This window comes from Jaculus jaculus, chromosome 8 (assembly GCF_020740685.1).
Source record: "Jaculus jaculus isolate mJacJac1 chromosome 8, mJacJac1.mat.Y.cur, whole genome shotgun sequence".
Taxonomy (NCBI): domain Eukaryota; kingdom Metazoa; phylum Chordata; class Mammalia; order Rodentia; family Dipodidae; genus Jaculus; species Jaculus jaculus.
In genome coordinates this window covers 62,709,986-62,736,916 of record NC_059109.1, presented here as the reverse complement: position 1 = coordinate 62,736,916, position 26,931 = coordinate 62,709,986, and the positions used below count along the sequence as shown (strand labels likewise).

The 26,931-nt window shown below is 40.3% G+C and overlaps 1 protein-coding gene across 3 annotated transcripts in view; it reads left to right on the top strand.

Moving 5' to 3' along the window:
• Usp8 (ubiquitin specific peptidase 8) overlaps nt 1–26,931 on the top strand; it is a 111,607-nt gene that overhangs the window by 20,221 nt on the left and 64,455 nt on the right. For 2 of the 3 annotated variants that reach the window (XM_045156498.1, XM_045156495.1), the window contains exons 2-4: nt 21,705–21,873; nt 24,176–24,320; nt 26,793–26,878. In XM_045156498.1, coding sequence (XP_045012433.1) covers nt 21,770–21,873; nt 24,176–24,320; nt 26,793–26,878 — 335 coding nt within the window. In that variant the 5' untranslated portion in view covers nt 21,705–21,769. Of the gene's footprint in view, nt 1–3,465; nt 3,524–21,704; nt 21,874–24,175; nt 24,321–26,792; nt 26,879–26,931 lie in introns of those variants that run through there. The other variant, XM_045156496.1, reaches the window with a different exon arrangement.

Below are 26,931 nucleotides of genomic sequence, written 5' to 3'. Positions count from 1 at the left end.
AGGGAAGTACATTGCCAAGGAAAGGTACCCACTTGGCTAACGACCCCACATGGAGGGCCTGGGGAGAAAAAAGCATGGAAAGAAGAGAGAAAAGAAAGCTCAAGGAGGGCTGGAGAGATGGCTTGGTGGTTAAGGCAACTTGCCTTCAAAGCCAAAGGACCTCGGTTGATCCCCCAGAATCCATGTAATCTAGATGCACAAGGTGGTGCATGTGTCTGGAGATCATTTGCAGTGGCTGCAGGCCCTGGTGTGCCCATTTTCTCTTTCTATATCTCCCTGTCTCAAATAAGTAAAAAAATAAATAAATAAATTATATATTAAAAAAGTTCAAGGAGCTCCTGCCATGTGAGGAGCTAGAGGGAATAAAGGAGCCCAGGTGGAGAGTAAGGGCTAGGGGTCCTTCCCAGCCAGGCCTGGGTTGAGCCAGGCCAGGCCCAGCTGAGGGAAAAACTCACCTACAGCTGGAAATTCCCAAGTAATCAAAGATCTTGTCTTCCACTTGCAAAGGTATTTATGACCTGAGGGTGGTAGGCTGTCTTCTGGCTCAGGTGAACCAGAGGGACAGCTAGGGGCTGTCTCAGGAAGAGGTTAGCTCTGGCACCAAGTTGTGGTTGAACTTGACCAACCACAGTGCTTAAATACTATGAAAGACCTTCCTCCTGGGAGGGTTTCTGATTGTGGATAAAAGGTCTAGGGATGGGCTGGAGAGATGGCTTAGTGGTTAAGCGCTTGCCTGTGAAGCCTAAGGACCCTGGTTCAAGGCTCGATTCCCCAGGACCCACGTTAGCCAGATGCACAAGGGGGTGCATGCATCTGGAGTTTGTTTGCAGAGGCCCTGGTGTGCCCATTCTCTCTTTCTCTCTGCCTCTTTCTCTGTCTGTCACTCTCAAATAAATAAAAATGAATTGAAGAATAAAAAAAATGGTCTAGGGAACTAGACAAGAGATAACAAGTCAGATCATCCTTGATTTCTAGCAAGTGCAAACTTTCTTGCGCTTTTTAACTTCAGGGCTCCAGTCACCCTAACTCTACCTCCTCTCACTACCTCTGCCTCCCAAGCACTGGGATTAAAGGTGTGCGACACTACCACCACACTCGGCTTCCTCTGTGCATCTTTATATATTATCAAAAAACTTGAAAATAATCAGATGGCATTTTTGGTTTTTTTTTTTTTTTAATATTTTCTTGGTCATTTTTTATTTATTTATTTGAGAGCGACAGACAGAGAGAAAGACAGAGGAAGAGGGAGAGAATGGGCGCGCCAGGGCTTCCAGCCCCTGCAAACGAACTCCAGACACGTGCGCCCCCTTGTGCATCTGGCTAACGTGGGACCTGGGGAACCGAGCCTCGAACTGGGGTCCTTAGGCTTCACAGGCAAGCGCTTAACCACTAAGCCATCTCTCCAGCCCTCAGATGGCATTTTTATGGTTTGCAACATTGGCAAGGCTACTTTCAAACAAGTTTTTTTTTTTTTTTTTTTTTTTTTTTTTGAGGAAAACCCAACAGACTGGCTGCGCATGTGTGTGCGTGTGAGGGCCGGGGGAGAGAGAATTGGTGTGCCAGGGCCTCTAGTCACTGTAAAGAACAACAGATGCATGCACCACCTTGTGCACATGTGCGACCTTGCACATGTATCACCTTGTGTCTGGCTTATGTGGTATCTAGGGAGTCAAACATTGGTGCTTAGGCTTTGCAGGCATCTCTCCAGACCTCAAGTACTTTTATATACTATCGGCAGAACTAAGTTTAGTCAATCTCCTTGGAAAGCTGGCTAGCAATATGGATTTTAAAAAAGTATTTCAGGAAGTCAGGTGTGGTGGCGCATCCATTAAATCCCAGTACTTGGGAGGCAGAGGTAGGAAGATCGCCATGAGTTTGAGGCCACCTTGAGACTTCATAGTGAATTCCAGGTCAGCCTGAGCTGGAGTGAGACCCTACCTGGAAAAACAAGGAAGCAAACAAAAAAATCAGGCCAGGTAAGGTGGTATACACCTTTAATCTCAGTACTTGGGAGGCAAAAGTGGGAGGATCTCCGTGAGTTTGTGGCCAGCCTGAGATTGCATAGTGAATTCCAGGTCAAGCTGGGCTACCCCAAGACCCTGTTCAAAAAAAGAAAAAAAAAATAAATGAATTTATTTTGAGAGTGACATACAGAGAGAGAAAGAGGCAGATATATATAGAGAGAGAATGGGTGCACCAGGGCTTCCAGCCACTGCAAACGAACTCCAGATGTGTGCGCCCCCTTGTGCATCTGGCTTATGTGGGTCCTGGGGAATTGAGCCTCGAACCTGGGTCCTTAGGCTTCACAGGCTAGCGCTTAACTGCTAAGCCACCTCTCCAGCCCCCCAGTACTCTTTGAGGCTGGGGTGGGAGGATCTGAGTGAGTTCAAGCCCAGTCTGGTACCACAAAGGTCAGCCTGGGCTAGAGTGAGATCCTACCTTAAACAAACAAACAAACAAACAAAAATTGAGGGGCTGGAGGGGTGGCTCAGCAGTTAAAGGCACTTGCTTACAAATTCTGACAGTCCAGGTTTGATTCCCTAGTACCCACTAACAGTTACACAAAGTGGCACATGAATGTAGAGTTTGTTACCAGTAGCAAGAGGCTCTTGGATTCCCATTCTCCTCTCTCCCTCTTTTCTTCCCTCCCATTCTCTCCTCCCCCCTCCACAAATAAATGGATAAAAATGCTAAAAAAGTATTTCAGGGGCAGGTGACTCAACAGTTAAAGGTACTGGCTTGCAGTGCCCACAAATCTGAGTTTAATTCCCCAGCATCCATGTAAAACTAGATGCAAAGTAATGTTGCATCTGTGATCCCAACATGCCTACGACAGTGGGAGGTAGAGCCAGAAAATCTGAACCAACTAGACTGGAGTTGACTTGCAGACAAGAAACCCAGTCTGAAAGCAAGTAGAAGAGCACAGACACCTTGAGGTTGGTTGTCCTCTGACTCCAAGTGCACAGCCATACACATACAAGTAAATAAAAATATTAAGGTCAGGCTGGGCTACAGTGAGACGCTACCTCGAAAAATACAAAAAAAATTTTTTTTTAAATATTTCTTTTTTTCTTTGGTTTTGTTTTCTGTTTTTCAAGGTAAGGTCTCACTCTAGCCCAGGCTGACCTGGAATCCACTGTGGAGTCTCAGAATGGCCTCAAACTCACGGCAGTCCTCCTACCTCTGCCTCCCAAGTGCTAGGGTTAAAGGCGTGTGCCACCACGCCCGGCAGGTTTTTAGTCCTCTAATTCCACTTGGATGAATCTGTCTTAAAGTGAAACCTCAATAAAATAACAAGGGAAAAATTTCTGACAGTATATAAAGTTGTATATTCTGTACAAGTCATATTATTTTCTCTATTTTTAAAATTATGTTTTATTTGTTTCTTTGTAGGAAAGAAAGAAAGAATTGGCACACCAGGGTCTCTAGCCACGGCAAACAAACTCCAGACACATGTGTCACCTTGTGCATCTGGCTTTACATGGGTACTGGGGGATTGAACCTGTGTCCTTTGGCTTTGCAGGCAGGTGCCTTAACTGCTAAGCCCTCTATTTTAATTTCTTTTTTACAATATAATAATTTAAATTTTTTTTAAATTTTAAGTTATTTTTTATTAATAACTTCCATGTTTGTAAACAATATCCCATGGTAATGCCCTCCCTCCCCACTTTTCCCTTTGAAACTCCATTCTCCATCATATCCCCTCCCCCTCTCAATCAGTCTCTCTCTTATTTTGATGTCATGATCTTTTCCTCCTATTATGATGGTCTTGTATAGGTAGTGTCAGGCACTGTGAGGTCATGGATATCCAGGCCATTTTGTGTCTGGGGGGAGCACATTGTAAGGAGTCCTACCCTTCCTTTGGCTCTTCCATTCTTTCTGCCACCTGTTCCGCAATGGATCCTGAGCCTTGGAAGGTGTGTGTGATAGAGATATTTCAGTGCTGAGCACTCCTCTGTTACTTCTTCCTAGCACCATGATACCTTTGAGTCATCCTGAGGTCACTGCCATCTGAAAAGAGAAGATTCTACTACCAAAAGTGAGAGTAGCATTAATATATGGGTATGAACATTAAGAGAAGTACTTATTGGGCAGTTTGATGAGCATAGTATATGTATTTAGCCAGACAGCAGCAGACGTTACACCCCTCGGGCTCATGACTACCCCTGTTGCAGGTTTTCAGTATCAGGGATGTATTCTTTGCCATGGAGGGGGCCTCCAGTCCAGTTAGAGGATAGTTGGTTTCCACCATGATAGACGTGACACTGTTGCACCCGTTGCCTCATTTGGACTGGCTGGCCAGATATAAGGCTTGCAGTGTCCACTGTTGAGTATCACCAGTGATTTCTCTCTCTCCCATTGAACTGCATGCAGAATGGCTTCTTCAGCTCTCTGTCAGCTGGTCTACATGGAGAAAGTTAGCTCAGTTCCAGCAAGATTTCTCAGTGGCCTTGCAGCCCAAGCATGTGGAGGCTTCAGCAATAGGGTCTTACCATCTCTTCCTGGTGGGAAACCAAGAGCTTTCTCAATGGCCTGTAACGTTTTTGGGCATCAGGGCCCTCCCTGGCCAACAACTCACTGGAAAGTACCCCATCCCTGGGACTGAAAATTTTCTAACAATGGCTTCTGGGTGTTCTATTGTCCATAAAAGTAGGTTTCCATATGGTTTATTTATATTCTCTTAGATTTTGATTAGCCCTCCCTCCACCTTTCCTTTACTTAATCTCTTCCCCTGACCTCACTTAGGCCTTTTCACCCTCATTCATCTATTGTTCTTCTTCTTTTTTTTGGTTTTCCAAGGTAGGGTGTCCCTCTAGGTCAGGCTCTCATGGAATTCACTATGGAGTCTCAGGGTTGCCTCCGAATTCACAGTGATCCTCCTACCTCTGCCTCCCAAGTGCTGGCATTAAAGTTGTGCGCCACCACACCCGGCTAATCTATTCTTCTACTTACATATATACAATACCATCCTATTAAGTACCCCCTCCTTTATTTTTTTTAAGATAAGGTCTTGTGTTTGCTTGGGCTGATCTGGCATTCACTGTGTAATCTCAGGCTAGCCTTGAACTCACAGTGATCCTCTTTCTTCTGCCTTCTGAGTGCTGGAATTAAAGGCATTTAGTATCACGGTTGACTAAAAAATTAATGTGTGTGTGCTTGGTGTATGGGGGGTTTATGGGTGCTCCAGGGACTCCTGCCACTGCATACAAACTCCAGATGCATGCACCACTTTGTTCTGTGACTTCATTTAATTCAGATGCATCTCTGTTTATTTTTTGCCAGATGACCTGGCAATTGATGAGTGGGGTGTTGAAGTCACCCACTACAACTGTGTTTGGTGTTATGTGTGACCTTAGTTCTAATAGTGTTTGTTTGATGAAGTTGGGAGCCCCCATATTATGCACATATATGTTTAGGATTGTAATGTCCTCCTGTTGGAGTGTGCCTTTAATCAATATAAAATGATCTTCCTTATCTTTCCTAACTAATGTTGGACTGAAGTCTACCTTGTCAGATATTAGGATAGCAACCCCTGCTTGTTTTCTAGGCCCATTTGCTTGAAACACCGTTTTCCAACCTTTCACCCTAAGATAGTGTCCATCCTTTGTAGAAAGGTGAGTTTCTTGGAGGCAACAAATTGTAGGATCCTGCTTTTTAACCCAGTCTTCAAAACTATGTCTTTTGGTTGGGGCATTGAGGCCATTGATATTAAGAGTTATTATTGAAAGGTGTGTATTTATTTTTGCCATTTTTTTGTAGTTGTTTGCTCTCTTGTATTTGAGTATGGTTTGTTTTTTCCAAGTTCCTTATATGTATGTTTTTCTTTCTCTTCAGCATGGAGGATCCTTTCAAGTATTTTCTGTAGAGCTGCTTTTGTCTTCAAATACTCCTTTAACCTGCTTTTGTCATGGAATGTCTTTATTTCTCCGTCTATTTGAATGGATAGCTTTGCAAGATAATGTAACCTTGGTTGAGAGTTATTATCCTTCAGAACTTGGAATACATCACTCCAAGCCCTTCTGGCTTTTAAAATTTGTGTTGAATAATTGATCCTGATGGGCTTGCTTTTGTAAGTAACTTGATTTTTCTCTCTAACTGCTTTAAATATATTTTCTTTGGTTTGTATGTTTGTTAATTATAATATGGCAAGGAGAGGTTCTTTCCAGGTTTTGTCTGGTTGGTGTTCTAAAGAATTCCTATGTCTGTATTGGCATTTCTTTCCCAATTTGGGGGAAGTTTTCTTCTATGATTTTGTTGAAAACATCTAATATGCCTTTGGAGTGAAATTTTTCTCCTTCTACTATACCCTAAATTCTTATGTTTGATCTTTTCAGTGTCCTGAATATCTTGAAATTCCCACTCATACTTCCCTATTAGTTTGTCTTTCTCTTTGTTGTACTGTATTAGATCTGTAACCTGGTCTTCTAGTTTAGATATTCTGTCCTCTCATTCATCCTTTCTACTGGTGAGATTTCCTACAGAGTTTTATTTATTTCATTGACTGTTCTTCATTGCTAGTAATTCTGACTGGTTTTTCTTTATTATTTCTATTTCCTTATTTATGTCTTGTTTGACCTCATTTCATTAAATTGATTTCCTGTGTACTCTTTCATTTCTTTGATTTCCTCAAACATATTTATAATCATTCTTTTGAAATCTTTTTCAGGCATTTCCTCTAACTCATTCTCACTGGAGGTCATTTCTGAAGCATTAATACTTTTTGCTGGATTTATATTGTCTTGATTTTTTTGTGTTTCTTGTGTTATAATGTATATATTTTTGCATCTTGGATTAATTTAATGCTTGGATTTTCTAATTATCTGTAGTATCATTAGGTGTACCAATCAATCTGATGTTATATATCTTCAAGGTAGGAGCTTAAGTTGCTAGGTGTGGCTCTTGAGATTCTCAGAATATGTATAAAAGTGACCCTGGGTGTTGGGTTTGCCTATTATGAGAGTATTCAAGTAGGCTGAGTAGAGCAAAATACAGGCAGAGTCTCAAATTTAACTAAACAATGTACTCATTCAATGAAAAACAGTACAAAGTATTTGTGTCAGAGTAGGTATTATGACAACCAGATTCTCTAACAAAGTCACAGTCCCTTAGGATGTGTGTTGCCTCACATCCTAAATCCTGTCAACTACGAGGCTAAGATTTCTGTTCTCTTGAGGGTTCCAAGTAAGCTTGTGACCCAAGTGAGTCCCTTCCCTAATGAACAAGAGAAGAGGAAACAAAGGCACTGTAAATCAGGAAGCAACAAATGACAAGCCCCCAAATAAAGCTTATTTAAGAATGGCAGATCCAACCATCCATCAGATTTAACATATGATTTGTCCTGGCGTGGAAGGTTCAATTCACACTTCCAATTCAAGCCTATATGCCAGGCTTATTTGGTGGGTACTGACCTGTTGTAATCTCAGTTACCTTTTGGGATGATTTTGGTGTCAGTTAATGCTGTGCTCCCGTTTGGGTCCCTCTTTGTTGCGCTGTGGGCTCAGGTCAGCTGACTGGGTTACTGGGTCACTGCTCTGGTCTCCTGTGCTGGGTGCCAGGTGCTGTGCAGGTGAGCTCCCTTCCTCAGGTCTGTGGTGCTTGTTGGTGCTTGTGCTGGTGGTGGGGGAGGGAAGGCTGTGGATGGTGGCTCTAGTTCTCCCGCTGGTCCATGTGATCCTCTTCCTTACTAGCCGCTCCCCTGTTCTTCCCTGCAGTCCTTCCTTCACGTTTCTTGAGTTTGTGAACAGGCCAGTGTAAGTGGAGAATCCCCTCACCTGGCTTTTCCTGTGGCTCAGGCCAGGCCTGGTGGCTATGGCCATGCGGATTTTGTGTTGCATGTACCACTTTGTATCTGGCTTTAAGTGTGTTAGGGGAGTTGAACCGAGGCTTACCCAGGCCTGTAGGTTTTGGAAGCAAGTGCCTTTAATCTCTGGTCCATTTCCTCACCCCCTATAATGCATTTTGATCACACTGGCCCCCAGTACCTTTTCTAGTTCCTTTTCTACTACCACTGATTCCCTGCAGGTTGTTTATTTTATCACAGACTCACAACAGGTAGTTCCTCAACCATTGTTGGTCATCACACTATACTTGGAGAAGCACTGCTGTGATAAAAGACTTTGCATTCTTGTTTTTTAGACAAAGGCACAGTCTTGCTATGTACCTCAATTGGCTTGAATTCTCCATTCTTGTGGCTCACCTTCAGGAGTCCGGGTATTATAAGCCAGCACTAACATTGCTGGCTGCTTTGTTTTAAACATAGAATCCTTTTGAAGCATAACATAGTTTTTAAATTAAAACAAATAAGAGTCTATAAATTCACATGTATGTTTGTAGAATATATGTACAGATATCTTTCTTTTATATTTGTTTGCAAGCAGAGAGAGGAAGAAAGAAAGGCAGATAAAAAGACAGAATGGGTACAGTAGGACCTCCTGCCATTGCAAACAAACTCCAGATAACATGCAACACTTTGTGCATCTGTTTTTACATGGTTACTGGGGAATGGAACCTAGGCTTTTAGGCTTTGCAGACAAGCACCTTTAGCTCCTGAGCCATCTCTCCAGCCCCCACACAAATACCTTAAAGGATTGGTTGTTGCTAGTGCTATTAAAGTTGTTTTTAGCTATTACAGCCAAAATAAAATTGTGAATTCATTGTCATTTTGTCATTAATTTATTTCATATCAGTTGAGGTTTTAAAAAAATATTTATGTGAGAGAGAGAAGGATACAGGTAAAGAGAAAGAGAGGAGGGGGGTTGGACTCACCAGGGCTTCTAGCCAGTGCAAACAACTCCAGACTTATGTGCCAACTTGTGCATCTGGTTTACACGTGGGTACTGGGGAATTGAACGTGTGTTAAGCTTCACAGGCAAGCACCTTAACTGCTAAGCCATATCTCCAGCCTTATTTTTTTTTTTTTTTTTTTTTTTTGCCCCGAAGCAGGGCCTCATTTTAGCTCAGAGTGATGGAATTCATTATGTAGTGTCAGGGTGCTCTCAATCCTTCTACCTCTGTCTCCTGAGTGGGATTCAAGGTGTGTGCCACCATGCCTGGTCTTTTTGTTGTTGTTGTTTTGAGGTAGGGTCTTGCTCTAGCTCAGGCTGACCTGGAATTCACTATGTAGTCTCGGTGGCCTCAAACTCTTGGCAATCTTCCTATCTCTGCCTTCTGAGTGCTAGGATTAAAGGAATGCACCACCATGCCTGGTTCCCTTTTTTGTTTTTTGAAGCAGGGTTGCACTCAAGCCCAAACTTGCCTCAAATTCAAGGTGATCCTCTTACCTCAGCCTCCCAAGTGCTGGAAATAACAGTGTGTGCCTTACACCTGTCTGTGACACAACACACACACACACACACACACACACACACACACTTCATTGACTAAATGCAGCAGGATTTATTAAAATCATAAAACTTCACATTTAGGTTGGGTATTGTGGTAGTTTGAATAGATGGCCCACAATATGTTCAGTATTTTATTAGTTTGTAATTTGCATCTGCAGCCACCTGGCTGGAGGTGGTGTCACTGGGCAGATTTTAAGGTGTGGTGGTGGGTTTAAGATTTCAATGTAAAGATATGAAAGTGTGCTAGCTGGAGTTCCTAAAGTGTGTTGTGCTGTGTGGATTTTAGTCTGTACTCTCTCTCTCTCTCTGTGTTTGGTCCTGTGAAAGCAGGCCAGCTTCTTTTGCCATTATGGAACTTCCCCTGGATCTGTAAGCTTTAATAATCTCTTCCTCCATAACTGTGCCTGGTCTGGAAGTTCATTTCAGCGAACCTGAGATATATGTATGTATGTATGTGTGTGTGTGTGTATGTATATGTATGCATGTATGTATATATATGTTTATTTATTTAGAGACAGACAGATTGGGGGAGAGAGAATGGGTACAGCCACTACAAATAAATTCCAGATGCATGTGCCACCATGTGCATCTGGCTTACATGGGACCTTGAGAATCGAACCTGGGTCGTCCTTGGCATTCACAACAATGCGCCTTAACTGCTAAGCCATCTCTCCAGCACTGGAGAGGCAGAGGTAGGAGGATTGCTATGAGTTTGAGGCCAGTCTGGGACTACAGAGTAAGTTCCAGGTCAGGTTGGGCTAGAGTGAGACATTTCCTTGAAAAAAAATTTCTTTGAATTTTATTTATTTATTTGAGAGTGAGAGAGGAGGGAAGAGGCACATAGAGAGAACGGGTGTGCCAGGGCTTCCAGCCACTGCAAATGAACTCCAGATGTACGTACCACCTTTTGCATCTGGCTTACGCTGGGGAATTGAACGTGGGTCCTTAGGCAGCCCCATCTTACAGTTCTGAGTGGAAGTCTATCATGGTGCGTATTTTAAAGCATAATGCTGGATGTGGAAGGCTAGGGCAGGAGGATTACAAGTTCAAGGCCAACCTGGGCTACATAAAGACTCTGTCTCATACACACACACACACACACACACACACACACACACACGAATGAGCGAACAGCTTTGTCATCAAAGCTTTGGTGACACTGTGATGTTATCCCTGTACCTTTTCTCCCTGTGTCTTATTATTTGCCAAGTCCTGCCATTCTACCTGGGTAGTATTTCCTATATGTCCTCTTGTATTCCATCTCTGCTGTCCTAGTTCAGACTTTCATCATCTTTCTCTAGGATCATTACAATAGATAGCTGGTGCTTTTCCTATCTCCAGTTTCTTTCTTTTTTTAAAAAATTAATTAGTTTTGTATTCAGCAAATAGTTAGTTTGGTACCATGATTAGGCTCATCCGTGACCTACCCCTTCCCTATCTCCAGTTTCTTTTTTTTTTAATTAATTAATTATTTATTTATTTGAGAGTGACAGACACAGAGAGAAGGACAGATAGAGGGAGAGAGAGAGAATGGGCGTGCCAGGGCTTCCAGCCACTGCAAACGAACTCCAGACTCGTGTGCCCCCTTGTGCATCTGGCTAACGTGGGACCTGGGGAACCGAGCCTCGAACCGGGGTCCTTAGGCTTCACAGGCAAGCGTTTAACCGCTAAGCCATCTCTCCAGCCCTTTCCAGTTTCTTAAAGCCCAACTTTTTACTCTTGTTTGCTTGGACCACTTAAGTCCCTCCTTTAGAGCCCTGCTGTGGCTAGTTGTTACCTTTAGAATAGAAAGTAAATACTTAACTATTGTCCTGTTTGGGAGGCACAGCCCTGTATATAGGGAAGACTAACCCCTGGAACTTTCCTATCCAGAAGTGGGCAAACTACTTCTAGGAGCAAAGCCTGAGAAATAGAATTAACTCATACCCAATAGTGGTCTAGATGCCTGTAGCAGCAGCTTAAGGATAAGAGAAACTGAAGAGAAGTTAAGTTTTAAGACATTAGTAAACCTGATACATCTGCTGTCACTTCCTTCTTCTGCATACAGGTTCTCATTGATACTTTTTTTCTCATTCTAGTCCAGGCTGATTTGGAATTCATTCTGTAGTTGCAGCCTGACCTCAGACACAGTGAGCCTCCTCCTTCAGCCATGTGCTCTATAACACTTAGCACTCATTGACACGTTTTCTTCCTTTCCTCCTCCCCTCCCCTTTTTTCAAGGTAGGGGTTCACTTTAGTCCAGGCTGATTTGGAATTCACTGTGTAGTCTTAGGGTCACCTTGAACTCATGGTGATCCTCCTACCTCAGGCTCCCAAGTGCTGGGATTAAAGGCATGCACCACCACACCCTGCCAGCACTTAAAAAAAAATTATTGACTGATTTGCAAGCAGAGAGAGGTGAGGGGAGTGGGAAAGAGAGCGCATGGGCATACCAGGGCCTCTTGCTGTTGCAAACAATCTCCAGACATGTGCCATCTTTGTGCATCTGACTTCACTTGGTCACTGGGGTATTGAACCCAAGACTGTAGGCTTTGGCAGCAAGCTCCTTTAACTGTTGAGCTATCTCCACAGCATGTATGTATGTATGTATGTGTGTGTGTGTGTGTATATATAAGTTTTGAGAGAAAATGGGTACGCGAGGTCCTGCAGCCACTGCAAATGAACTCCAGATGCATGTGACATCTGGTGCACCTGGCTTATGTGGGTCCTGGGGAATCCAGTTCATTGATATTTTTATTGAACAGCCAAAATCCAGTAATTGTGGCCTGGAGAGATAGCTTCATGGTTAAGATATTTGTCTGCAAAAACAAAGGACCCAGGTTTGATTCCCCAGGACCCACATAAGCCAGGTGCACAAGGTGGCACATGCATCTGGAGTTCATTTGCTATGGCTGGAGGACCTGGCATACCCATTCTCTCTCTCAATCTCTCCCTTTCTGTCCCTCTCTGTCTTTAATAAATAAAAGTACAAAAATTAGGGGGAAAAACACCTGTAATCATGAACAAGTGTGAGCAAAGGGCAAGGAACTCTTGACTTTGGATAATCCATAAACATTTGTTAAAGAAAGGAATTCAGGGGTATGACCTACTGGACTCTGCTCATCCAGAGCATACATACACTCTGATGACAAATGTAAACGCATTAAACCCACCTGTTGCCTTCACCAGATCTGTGGGCTCATAGTTACAGACCTCAGCATTTCTTACACATGGGTAGTTGACAGCTCCACAATGCTAGGATGAACATGTAACCACACACAGTTTTTTAGGAGGAAGGGATTTATTCCAAGCTTAAAGGTCCAGGGAAAGTTTCATTAATGGTGGAAGAATCTGGCTCCTTTTCACTGATCCAAGCAGAGAGAGAAACCACCACTGTTCAGCAAACACTAAAAAGCACAAAAATCTGCCAGAGCCCAATCTCCTCTGAACACCTTTGGGCTGGATCTCAGGATCCATCCCCAGTGACACCTCCAGCCAGGCGGCTGGAAATCTAAGTTACAAGTCTATTAAAATACATGAATCTGTGGGGGACATACTTTTACATTCAAACCACCACAGCAGGTATGTTTGCTCTGAGTTGAGAGTTTAACCAGGCTACTGAGGAAAAGAGCATAGTTTAAGATTAGTCAACATCTCCGAATGTTGCTTGTCAGTATTGGGCATCTGTGCTGTTCAGACCAGAGGTACACCAAGATATAGGAAACCTAGTTGCATTCCTTTAAGTGGGTGGATTACATAGCTGTAAGATTAACTTTAGGGCAAGTTATAAGTAAGGTAGAAATTTAACATCTGAAAGCAATAATTTTATAAAAGTTATTTGTAAGGTCCATAAGAAATATTTCTGCACTTCTTTCCCATAGTTCACCCCATATTTATTATTATTATTATTATTTAGGTAGGATCTCACTCTAGTCAAGCTGACCTGGAATTCACTATGTAGTGTCAGGGTGTTGTTACACTCATGGTGATTTTTTTTTTCCTACCTCTACCTCCCAAGTGCTGGGATTAAAGGCATATGCCATCATGCCCAGCTTTCATACTTTTTAAAATTTTTTAAAAGTTTTTAAAATTTTATTTATTAGAGACAGAGAGAGAGAGAATGGGCATGCCAGGGCCTCTAGCCACTGCAAATGAACTCCAGATGTGTGTGCCGTCCTGTGCATCTGGCCGTACTTGGGACCTGGAGAATCGAACCTGGGTTCTTAGGCTTCAAAGGCAATCTTCCTAACTGCTAAGCCATCTCTCCAGCCCCTTCATTTTTTTTTTTTTCAAGGCAGGGTCTCACTCTAGCCCAGGCAGATCTGGAATTCACTATGTAGTCTCAGGTTGGCCTCGAAGTCATGGTGATCCTCCTACTTGTGCCTCCCAAGTGTGATTAAAGGTTTGTGGTATCATGCCCAGCTCTCAATTTTTTTTTTTTTGTAAATTTCTGTATTTATAAGCAGAGAGAGAGTGAGTGAGTGTGTGTGTGTGTGTGAGAGAGAGAGAGAGAACGAAAGTGTGTGTTCAAGGACCTCTTGCCACTGCACATGAACTCCAGAAGCATATGCCACTTTATGCATCTGGCTTTACATGGGTACTGGGAAATTGAACCTGGACCGTCAGGCTTTGCAAGCAAGTACCTTATTCCTTGAGCCATCTTTCCAGCTCCCCATACTTCATTCTCATAGTTCATTCCCATAGTTTGTTATTATAGTTCATTCCCACAGACTGTGGCATGTAAGGCTTTTTATTATTTATTTGGAGATTTTTTAATTTCAGAAGTCTCTGGCTAGTACCTCTTTTTACCTTGGACATAGTGACTGATTCCTAAAGCTATTCTTTACTGCCCTGATTCTTTTCCCACAGTGTTCGTCTCTCTCAGACTTCTGCCTCTAAAACTCACAAACTCCATCTCTTGTGATTACTTCCAATATCCCTTCAGTAATAATTACTACAGACTTAAAATTCAGGCAAGCCCTTGTTGGCACTCTGCATACTCATAATTATGAATAGTGCTGCAAGATTTTTCACCTAAAAAGATCCATAAAAGACAATGTCCATAGGCAGTACTAGTCCAACTCTTAAGGGGCAGTGAAATACTCAATAGCTAGTACATGGGAATTGTAATGTTCCTGCACCACTCAGAATTTATAGCTTCATTCCACACTGACCAAACAAATTTAAGACTTACAGTCCAACCAGGGTGAACTGCCCCTACGGAACACTCCCCACTGGGTTCCCATATGTTCAAGTTCAGATGACATAGAACATATCTGTCCCACTGGCCTTTTAGACTCATGCCTATTTTTTCCTCTCTCTGTTTTTTTACAGTGTTTAATGTAGTGGATATAGTGTAATACTGGGTCATGGCCAGTGAAATCTAACTGTATCACATATATGAATGAACTTTCAGTGGTAATAGCTAGTGGGTATTCATGAAGCCTGATGACACAGTAAAATAGAAATGCAGCTCAAATAAGTTCAGCTCTATGAAACTCTCTTTGACCTGTAGCCAGCTTGTAGTATAGGTTACAGACACATCAGCAAGAATGAACATTGACAAAACATGAGAGCCACTTCACCATGGCTGCAAATTTCAGTTCAAGGGCTCATTAGAAGCAGGAAATCCCTTCTTAGTTATTTCACAGTGTCATTTTTTAAAAACTCTGTATTATCTTGGTTTACCACTGCTTACAACTTTTTCTTTCATACCATTATTATTATTTTTTGAGATGATCTCACGCTAGCCTTGGCTGACCTGAAACTTACTATATAGGCCCAGGCTGGCCTCAAACTTGAGACTATCTGCCTACTTCAACCTCCCAAGTGCTAGGTTTAAAAGTGTGTGCCACCATGCTCAGCTTCACTTTAGTTTTTAAAAACTTTTTTTCTCTCCAAGGTAGGGTCTCACTCTAGCCCAGGGTGACCTGGAATTCACTATGTAGTCTCAGGCTGGCCTCCAATTCTCAGTGATCTCCCACATCTGCCTCTCAAGTGCTGGGATTAAAAGTGTATGCCACCATGCCCAGCTAATTTTTAAAACGTTATGCTGATAGCTCCTATTTTAATTTTTTTGAGTTTCTGAAAACACAATGCCTTTTTATACAACAGAATATCTGTGAGTGGTTGAATTGAATTTAACTTTGAAATAGCTAATTAATAATTTTAAATTGCCTATATTTCTTTTAAAAAATTTTACTGATTTGTGCACATGCATACACGTGTGTGTGTACGTGTGTGTGTGTGTGTGTAGGTGGTTGTGCCAGGTCCTCTTGCCACTGCAAATGACTTACACATGCATGCACTGCTTTTTGCATCAGGCTTTACATAGATTCTAGGGAATCGAATCCAAATCACAGGCTTTGTAAGCAAGTGTCTTTAACCACTGAGCCATCTCTTCAGTCCTGCCTGTGTATTTTACATGGTTTACATGTTCTTTTTCTTTTTCTTTTTTCTTTTTTTTCTTTGAGGTAGGGTGTCATCCTAGGCCAGGCTGACCTGGAATTCACTATATATTCTCAGGTTGGCCTCAAACTCGCAGTGATCCTCCAACTTCTGCCTCCCGAGTGCTGGGATAAAAGACATGTGCCACCATGCCCTCTAACACCTATCTTTAATACAGAGCCTACCTTTGTAAAGTAAAGCTGTTTGTAATTTACATTGATGCAAAAGTGTGGCTGCTGTCTTTATAAGGATGAGGGATCCCTGTCATATCCTGTCTTTAATGGATGCTCTTGGTTGATTGGGTGAATTGTTAATGAATTGGTACTCCTTAGAAAGACATAGTCAATGTTGGTTGATATATTTGAAAGTGATGGTGTGATCCAGAAACTTTCTCCCCATCATTAGAAAGTGATTATATATAAGATCGCTATTTCTAGTTGCATATATCTCACTTAGTGTTTGGTTCAACATGTCATGGATGTAAGGAACAAGTACAAATAGAAAAAATAATAAAAATATGATTTTTAGAAGAAAAAATGGTTGAGTCACTCAGAATGTATTAATAGTACAGGATTAAAAGGGATGAGTACTGGGCTGGAGGGATGGCTTAGCAGTTAAGGCAAGCAAAGCCAAAGGACCTAGGTTCAATTCCCCAGGACCCATGTAAGCCAGATCCACAAGGTGGCGCATGTGTCTGGAGTCCATTTATAGTGGCTGGAGGCTCCGGCACGCTCATTCTTTCTCTGTGCCTATTTTTGTCAAATAAATAAATAAAAACGAAATCAAAAAAGGGGGGTGAGTACTAATTAATCACAAAATACTAGTGCTTAATACAAAATGTGACTAGAACCAAAACAAATAACAGGGCTTTTGAAGTGCATGTAGGTAAACATAGACCTTTCTCTTAAAGTTGTACTTGATTCAACTTTTTTCTTTTTTTAAAAAACAACCATTTTTTATTTATTGATAGAGAGAATAGGAGAGACAAAGAGAATGGGCATGCCAGAGCCTCTAGCCACTGCAAACAAACTCCAAGATGCATGCGCCACCTTGTGCATCTAGCTAACGTGGATCCTGGGGAATCGAACCTGGGTCCTTTGGCTTTGCAGGCAAATGCCCTAACCACTAAGCTATCTCTCCAGCCCCATTACTCTTTTTTTGTTTTGAATATGAACTTTATTTTATTTTATATTTTTGGGTTTTTTTCAAAATTTTTATTAACATTTTCCAAGATTATAAAAATATCCCATGGTAATACCCTCCCCCCCACTTTCCTCTTAGAAATTCCATTCTCCATCATATTACCTCCAAGTCTCAATCATTGTACTTACATTTATAAAATACCAACCTATTAAGTACCCTCCTCCCTTCTTTTCTCTTCCCTTTATATTTCCTTTTTAACTTACTGGCCTCTGCTACTAAGTATTTTCCTTCTTACACAGAAGCCCAATCATCTGTAGCTAGGATCCACATATGAGGGAGAACATGTGGCGCTTGGTTTTCTGGGTTACCTCACTTAGTATAATCCTTTCCAGATCCATCCATTTATTTGCAAATTTCATAACTTCATTTTTCTTTACCCCTGAGTAGAACTCCATTGTATAAATGTGCCACATCTTCATTATCCACTCATCAGTTGAGGGACATCTAGGCTGGTTCCATTTCCCAGCTATTATAAATTGGGCAGCAATATACATGGTTGAGCATGTACTTTTAAGGAAATGAGATGAGTCCTTAGGATATATGCCTAGGAGTGCTATAGCTGGGTCATATGGAAGATCAATCTTTAGCTGTTTAGGAACCTCTACACTATTTTCTACAATGGCTGGACCAGATTACATTCCCACCAGCAGTGTAGAAGGGTTCCTCTTTTTCCACATCCTCGCCAACATTTATGATCATTTGTTTTCATGATGGTGGCCAATCTGACAGGATTGAGATGGAATCTCAATGTAGTTTTAATCTGCATTTCCCTGATGACTAGTGATGTAGAACATTTTTTTTAGGTGCTTCTATGCCCTTCGTATTTCTTCCTTTGAGAATGCTCTATTTAGCTCCATAGCCCATTTTTTGATTGGCTTGTTTGATTCCTTATTATTTAACTTTTTGAGTTCTTTGTATATCCTAGATATTAATCCTCTATCAGATATATAGCTGGTGAAGAGTTTTTCCCATTCTGTAGGTTGCCTCTTTGCTTTATTCACCATGTCCTTTGCAGTGCAAAATCTTTGTAATTTCATGAGGTCCCAGTGATTAATCTGTGGTTTTATTACCTGAGCAATTGGGGTTGTGTTCAGAAAGTGTTTGCCAAGACCAATATGTTGAAGGGTTTCCCCTACATTTTCCTCTAGCAGTTTCAGAGTTTCAGGTCTGATGTTAAGGTCTTTAATCCATTTGGACTTAATTCTTGTGCATGGCGAGAGAGAAGAATCTATTTTCATCCATCTACAGATATATATCCAGTTTTCCCAATACCATTTACTAAAGAGGCTGTCTTTTCTCCAATGAGTATTTTTGGCATTTTTATCGAATATCAGGTGGCTATAGCTACCTGGACTTACATCTGGGTCCTCAATTCTGTTTCATTGATCTACATGTGTGCTTTTGTGCCAGTACCATGCTGTTTTTGTTACTATGGCTCTGTAATATAAGTTAAAATCAGGTATGGTGATACCACCAGCCTTATTTTTGTTGCTCAGTTTTTAGATATATTTAGATATTTAGATAATATTTTAGATATTCGAGGTTTTTTGTGATTCCAAATGAATTTTTGGATTGTTTTTTTCTATTTCCATGAAGAATGCCTTTGGAATTTTGACAGGGTTGCATTAAATGTGTAGATTGCTTTAGGTAAGATTGCCATTTTCACAATATTGATTCTTCCAATCCAGGAACAAGGGATGTTTCTCTACTTTCTAGAGTCTTCTGCAGTTGCTCACTTGAGTGTTTTAAAGTTCTCATTGAAGAGATTCTTACTTCCTTGGTTAGGTTTATTCCAAGGTACATTATTTTTTTTGATGCAATTATGAATGGGAGTGATTCTCTGATTTCATCCTCTGTGTGTTTGTTGTTAGCATATATGAAGGCCACTGATTTCTGTGTATTTATTTTGTATCCTGCTACATGGCTGTAGGTTTTGATCAGCTCTAACAGTTTGCTAGTAGAGTCTTTAGGGTCCTTTATGTATAGAATCATGTCATCTGCAAATAATGATAACTTGATCTCTTCCTTTCCAATTTGTATCCCTTTTATGTGTGTCTCTTGCCTTATTGCCATGGCTAAGACTTCCAAAACTATATTAAATAAAAGAGGGGACAGTGGACACCCTTGTTTTGTTCCTGATTTTAGTGGAAAAGCTTCCAGTTTTTCCCCATTTAGTAATATGTTGGCTGTAGGCTTGTCATAAATAGCTTTTATTATATTGAGATATATTCCTTCTATTCCCAGTTTCTGTAGGACTTTTATCATGAAGGGATGTTGGATTTTGTCAAATGCTTTCTCTACATCTAATGAGATGATCATGTGATTTTTGTCTTTCAATCCATTTATATAATGTATTACATTTATAGATTTGCATATAATGAACCACTCCTGGATCTCTGGAATAAAGCCTACTTGGTCAGGGTGAATGATCTTTTTTTTTTTTTTTTTTAAATTTATTTATTTGAGAGCGACAGACACAGAGAGAAAGACAGATAGAGGGAGAGAGAGAGAGAATGGGCACGCCAGGGCTTCCAGCCACTGCAAACGAACTCCAGACGCGTGCGCCCCCTTATGCATCTGGCTAACGTGGGATCTGGGGAACCGAACCTCGAACCGGGGTCCTTAGGCTTCACAGGCAAGCGCTTAACCACTAAGCCATCTCTCCAGCCCTGAATGATCTTTTTGATATACTCTTGTATTCTGTTTGCCAATATTTTGTTGAGAATTTTTGCATCTATGTTCATGAGGGAGATTGGTCTGTAATTTTTTTCTTTTTGTTCTATCTTTTCCTGGTTTTGGTATCAGGGTGATGCTGGCCTCATAGGAGTATGGGAGAATTCCTTTTTTTTTTTCCTATTTCCTGGAAAAGCTTAAGAAGCAATGGTGTTAGCTCTTCCTTGAAGGTCTGGTAAAATTCAGCAGTGAATCCATCTGGGCCTGGGCTTTTTTTAGTTGGGAGATTATTGATAACTGTTCAGATCTCCATGCTTGTTATAGGTCTATTTAAGTGATTAATCTCATCTTGGTTTAATTTAGTTAGGCCATAGAAATCAAGGAAATCATCCATTTCTTTCAGATTTTCATACTTTGTGGAGTTTATGCTTTTATAGTATGTCCCAATGATTTTTTGAATTTCTCTGGAATCTGTTGTGATGTTGTCTTGTTCATCTCTGATTTTATTAATTTGTGTCTCTTCTCTCTTTCTTTTGGTCAGGTTTGCTAAGGGTTTTTCAATCTTGTTTATCCTTTCAAAGAACCAAATCTTTTTTTCATTAATTTTTTGGTTTTTTTTTTGTTGTTGTTTCTATTTCATTAATTTCTGCCCTAATCTTTATTATTTCTTCCCATCTACTGATTTTTGGTTTGCCTTGTTCTTCTTTTTCCAAGGCTTTAAGGTGAAGCATTAGGTCGTTTACTTGTGACTTTTCTAATTTCTTAATATACGCTCTTAAGGCTATAAATTTACCTCTTAGAACTGCCTTCATTGTGTCCCAGAGATTTTGGTATGTTGTGTTCTCATTATCGTTTGACTCTATAAATTTCTTGATTGCCTTCTTGATTTCTTCATTGAGCCATTCATCATTTAGTAGTGTATTGTTTAGTTTCCATGATTTTGTGTATACTCTATAGCCTTTCTTGCTACTGATTTGTAGTTTAATACCAATGTGGTCAGATAGAATGCAAGGAGTTATTTCAGTTTTCCTGAATTTTTTAAGATTTGCTTTGTGTCCTAATATATGGTCTATTTTAGAGAATGTTCCATGTGCTGCTGTAAAGAATGCATATTCTGTAGCATTTGGATGAAATGTCCTGTATATATCTGTTAGGTTCATTCCCCCTATGGCCTCATTTAGTCCAGATGCCTCTCTGTTTATTTTTTCCCGGGATGACCTATCAATTGATGAGAGTGGGGTGTTAAAGTTACCCACCACCACTGTTTTTGGTGTTATCTGTGACCTTAGTTCTAATAGTGTTTTTTTGATGAATTTGGGAGCCCCCATGTTATGTGCGTATATGTTTAGGATTGTAATGTCCTCCTGTTGGAGTGTGCCCTTAATCAATATAAAGTGACCTTCCTTATCTTTCTTGACTATGTTGGACTGAAGTCTGCCTTGTCAGATATTAGGATAGCAACCCCTGCTTGTTTTCTAGGCCCATTTGCTTGAAACACCATTTTCCAACATTTCACCCCAAATTAATATCTATCCTTTGTAGAAAGGTGAGTTTCTTGGAGACAACAAATTGTAGGATCCTGCTTTTTAAACCAGTCTGCCAACCTGTCTTTTGGTTGGGGCATTGAGGCCGTTGATATTAAGAGATATTATTGAAAGGTGTTTATTTATGTTTGCCATTTTTTTTGTGTGTGTGTTTCTCGTTCTACCTTTGGTCTCTTGTGTTAACTAATATTTGAGTATTGCTTGTTTTTTCCAGGTTCCTTATATGTGTGTTTTTCCTTTTCTTCAGCATTGAGGATTCTATTAAGTATTTTAACTGGAAGGTATCCCATCCCTGGCTCTGAAAATTTTCTAGTAATAACAATCTATGGCTTCTGGATGTGCCATTGTTCAAGAAAGTAGATTTTCCTATGTCTTATTCAGAATATCTTGAATTTTAATTGATCTTCCCTGCACCCTTCTTTTATACACTCTTCCCCTGACTTCACTTTTTTTTTTTAACTGATCACTTGATTTGTTCATGGTAACGACAAACGGAATTTTTATTTTATTTCAGGAAAGAACCGCTTTTCATGAAATACATCATCCATTGTGAAAGTATAAAACTAAGGTATACTCATCATGCCTGCGGTGGCTTCAGTTCCTAAAGAACTCTACCTCAGTTCTTCACTGAAAGACCTTAACAAGAAAACAGAAATTAAACCAGAGAAAATAAGCACTAAGAAGTATGTATTTTTTTACTACTTTGATTACATTGTATGTAATGCTACATCATTTTCCTATTTAGAGTCAATGAATTGATAATTTTAACTTTAATTGAAAAGTGATCCAATTAGATGAATAAAGCAACACCTTCCTAGAGAAATTCTTAACTTAGTCTTGGTAGAATAAATATGTATCTGTTCATATGTAGATTAGCTGCTTTCTGGCCAGTATATTTCCTAGATGATAAATTAAGAGACAAATATGAGGGCTATATGTAAATGGCTAAATTAAATGTTCCCTTTATTCTTGTGTAACTTACGATGCTATCATTGTTTTTCTTTGACCAAAAGAGGAGCAGTGGATACATTTTGTCCAATGTTCAATAAAGGTTTTTTTATTTTGTTGTGGGGGGATTGAGGTAGGGTTTCACTCTGGCCCAGGCTGAACTGGAACTCACTAAGTAATCCCAGGGTGGCCTCAAACTCATGGCAATCCTCCTACTTTTGTCTCCCAAGTGCTGGGATTAAAGGCATGAGCCAAATACCCAGCAAAGAGAAAGACAGAGAGGAGAGAGAATGGATGTGCCAGGCCTTCTAGCCGCTGCAAAGGAACTTTAGACACAGGTGCCACGTTGTACATCTGGCTTTATGTGGGTACTCGGGTTTTGAACTCACATCATTGGGCTTTGCAGGCAAACTCCTTAACTACTGAGTCATTTCTCCAGCCCTGTATTTCTATATTTAATGGTATATTTACCTACTAAAGCAAGGATAGATATGTTTTTTTTTTTTAATTTTTATTTATTTATTTATTTGAGAGCGACAGACACGAAGAGAAAGACAGATAGAGGGAGAGAGAGAGAATGGGTGCGCCAGGGCCTCCAGCCTCTGCAAACGAACTCCAGACGCGTGCGCCCCCTTGTGCATCTGGCTAACGTGGGACCTGGGGAACCGATCCTCGAACCGGGGTCCTTAGGCTTCACAGGCAAGCGCTTAACCGCTAAGCCATCTCTCCAGCCCTGGTTTTTTTTTCAATAGAGATTATAAAATCTATCATGAGCTAAAATTGATAGAAAAGTCTATTTATTTTGACACTTGCTAGAAATATAATTTGGCTAAGATTAGTTTTTCAGTGAAAGTGTTAACATGTAGAAGTTATATCTCTGATAAGGGACTGAATACAGTTTCTTCAGGGAACTTTCCCCCAAATTTATTTTGACCAGAAGAGAAGATCTGGAGACAAATAAGTTAACTACATTACTATAGAGACAGAAACAGGGTTTTAGAAAGAAAAGTGGACCTAGGTAACTGTATTCCCCTGACTTGGGAAAAATAGATGTTGGAATCCAAGAGCTAAAGTGGGTGTTCTATGTCTAGAGATAAAATAGGAAGATCTCAAAAACTCATAGATGATCCCAAATAAACCAGTGAAGACATGTCTAAAAGAGACCACAGGGGCATCTTTTGTCATATCCTAAAGGAGCAGAAAGAAAGCAAAATATCAGTAATGACAAGAGAATGTTAAAAGCTTTTTATTTTATTTTTTAATTCTTAGTTATTTGAGAGAGAGAGAGAATGGGCACGCCCAGGCCTCCAGCTGCTGCAAACAAACTCCTGATGTATGTGCCACCTTGTACATCTGGCTTTTGTGTGTCCTGGGGAATCAAATTTGGATCCATTGGCTTTGTAGGCAAGCTCCTTAACCACTAAGCCATCTCTCTAGACTAGTAAAAGCTTTTTTAAAGTCCAGAAAGGAAAATCTTAGAGTTAGCTAATATTTCTAAACATTGTTAAGCGGCCTTTAGAAGCCAGCCGTGGTGGTGCACACCTTTAATCCCAGCACTTAGGAGGCAGAGGTAGGAGGATCATCATGAGTTTGAGGCCAACCTGAGAACAGAGTGAATTCCAGGTCAGCCTGAACTAGAGTGAGACCCTACCTCAAAAAGAAAACCAAAAAAATAAAAACCAACCGACCAAACAAACAAAACCAGCCTTTTGGGGAAGAATAAGGGAAGGATTGAATGACTTCTTGGGCTGTGTTGGTCATGTGGGCTAACAGGGAAAGCAGTTCTCTTTAGCTCCTGCTGCTTGATTTTCAAATAGAAAAAAGTGTGGAAAGATAGAGCTTTAACTTTCTCAGATAGTAAGGACAACAATCATAAATGTTAGGCCTAAGGTTAGTCATTCCTTTCTAGCAGTGTCTTGTTTATCTGTTATACAAGCTATTTCATGAAATATACTTATCAAGATTCTCTGTAGGCTTTGTATATAATCTGTTTTTTCCCAGTTGCTAAGTATTTTAATTATTTTCTCTAATTTTAAGTTATGTGCACAGTGCTCTGAAGATCTTCAAGACAGCAGAAGAATGCAGATTAGATCGTGATGAGGAAAGGGCCTATGTACTCTATATGAAATATGTGACAGTTTATAATCTTATCAAAAACAGACCTGATTTCAAGCAGCAGCAGGTACTTTTTACTTTTTCATTTTTGTGTGTTATTTTTACATAATGTAACTATTATTTTCCTCTAAAAGTTTTAGCTCACAGCAAAGTTTATTTTTTTTTTTTTCTCTCTCTTTCTTTCATGCTGTCAGCAATCAAACTTCAGGCCTTGCATATACTAAACAGGAACTCTACTACTCAGCTACACTCCCAGCCTAGCAGTGAAATATAGATCACATTATGCAACATCGAATGCAAATTCTTACATACATGGAAAAAGCACACTGAGAATAGATGTTCATTATTTTTAAATGGGTGTGCGTGTACTTACACATGTGCTCTCGGTCTTACTTTGCTTGTCTTGGATTAGTACATGTTCATACCAATGCATAGACTGGTCTCGCCCTAGCCCAGGCTGACCTGGAACTCACCTTGTAGTCTCAGGGTTGCCTCAAAGTCATGGTGATCCTTCTACCTCTGCTTCCCACCTTCTGGGTGCTGGGATTAAAGGCATGTACCACCATGCCAAGCTCTTTTTTTGTTTTGTGGTTTTCTTTCAAGGTAGGGTCTCACTGTAGCCCCAGGCTGACATGGAGTCTCAGACTGGCCTCGAACTCACGGCGATCCTCCTACCTCTGCCTCCCCAGTGCTGCAATTAAAGGCGTGTGCCACCACGCCCGGCACTCCAGCTCTTTTTTATTTGGAAGCAGAGTCCCTCTCTCTAGCCCAGGTAGATCTGGAACTTACTTCTGGAATTCACAGTGACTCTCCTACCTCAGCCTCCTAAGTGCTGATATTAAAGGCTGCCATACTTAGCTTTATCTTTTTCTTTTGTTTGTTATAGTAAATTATTTCTGGGTCAAGTGGAAGGATTTAGTTTACTTACGCACTAAATAAAAATAATAATGGGGTGGAATAACTCGTGGCCAGTAAAAATTGGCTGCTTGAGAAGCAACACAGTGAGACCCTGTATCAATCAATAAAAATGAATATCATTCTGTTTTCATTATCATAAAATTGCTTTAACAGAGGCATATAGTACTTACTAAAGTAAATATTTTTGAAGGTTTGAAATTTGTTTAACTTCGATAGTTTTGGTGTTTGATGTTTTGCCTGTTGTTGGACTAATTTTTTATATGCTCATTTACCTTTTGCTTTATTTTTAGAAGTTGTAATTTTGTTTCTTTGACAAGGTTGGAAATATCTTTTTTGCTACTTCTCTCACCCCTTGAGTAGGCTAGAATTGGTTTTAATTGTTAACATATTTTTCCACTTCTACCGATTCCATTTGGGATGTGAGTGGCCATTATAAAATACAGACAAAAGTAAAATATCTCCATTTGTTACAAGGAAACAAAGCCTGGTGTAGTGGCACACACCTGTAATCTCAGTAGTCAAGAGACTGAGACATGAGGACTATGAGTTCTTATAACCAGCTACATATTGAGCAAAACAAAACAAAACCCATCAAGTAAACAAAACTGAATCTTATTTATTTACAAGCTGAGAGAGATAAAAGAGAGACAGAGATAGAGAGGATGGGTGTGCCAGGGCCTCCAGCTGTTATAAATGAACTCCAGACGCATGTGCCACTGTGTACCTGGCTTTACGTGGGTATTAGGGAATTGAACTCAGGTTCTTAGGCTTTGTAGGCAAAACGCCTTAACCACTGAGCAATCTCTTCAGCTCTACAAAACTTAAATCTAGGCTTTATATGTGTGTTTATATGGGTTTATTGCTGCCAAAACTGGAGAGCAGAGAACTTAGTACATTACATACTTGTAATAAGAAAATCTCTTTTGTTCTTCAGAGTTTTTCTTTTGGGTATTTATTTATAAACAAGAATGATATTTGTAGGGCTGGAAAGTTTGCTTAGCAGTTACGGCACTTGCCTGCAAAGCCTGATGACCTGGGTTTGATTTCCCAGTACCCTCGTAAAGCCAGATGCACAAAGTAGTGCATGCATCTGGAGTTTGTTTGCAGTGACTAGAGGCCCTGGCACACCCCATTCTCACTCTTTTTCTCTCTCTCCAAAATAAAAAGAATAGCATTTATACTTTTTAAGGATAGTTTAAACATAAGTAAAATTTATTATGTAGTGTTTTTTTTTTTTGGTTTGTTTTTTTTGTTTTGTTTTGTTTTTTTAGTTTTTCAAGCTAGGGTGTTGCCTTAGCCTAGACTGCCTGGAATTCCCTATGTAGTCTCAGGGTGCCTTCAAACTGACAATGATCCTCCTACCTTTGCTTCCCAAGCGCTGGGATTAAAGGTGTGTGCCACCACTTCTGGCTAAGTAGTGTATTTTTACTAATATAAGTATAGTTTTGAGACATTTTGGGGGAATAAATTGTACATTTACATAAACTGAGATTAGAAGAATAAGTAAGGTTTTCATCTAAGCTTTCCTTTATATGAGCCCCATGATTTTAATGCTTTTAACGCTAGTGCTGTATGCAGTGCCCAGTACTAACAGTATGGAATGATTTTCATATAATTTTAGGATGAGACTCACTCAATATTTCGACCTGCAAACATCAAAAAAGCTATTGAAGAAGCTGAAAGACTCTCTGAAAGCCTTAAACTGAGGTACAGACATTATAAATTGGCTAAAAGAATTTAAATTTAGAAGATGAAACAAT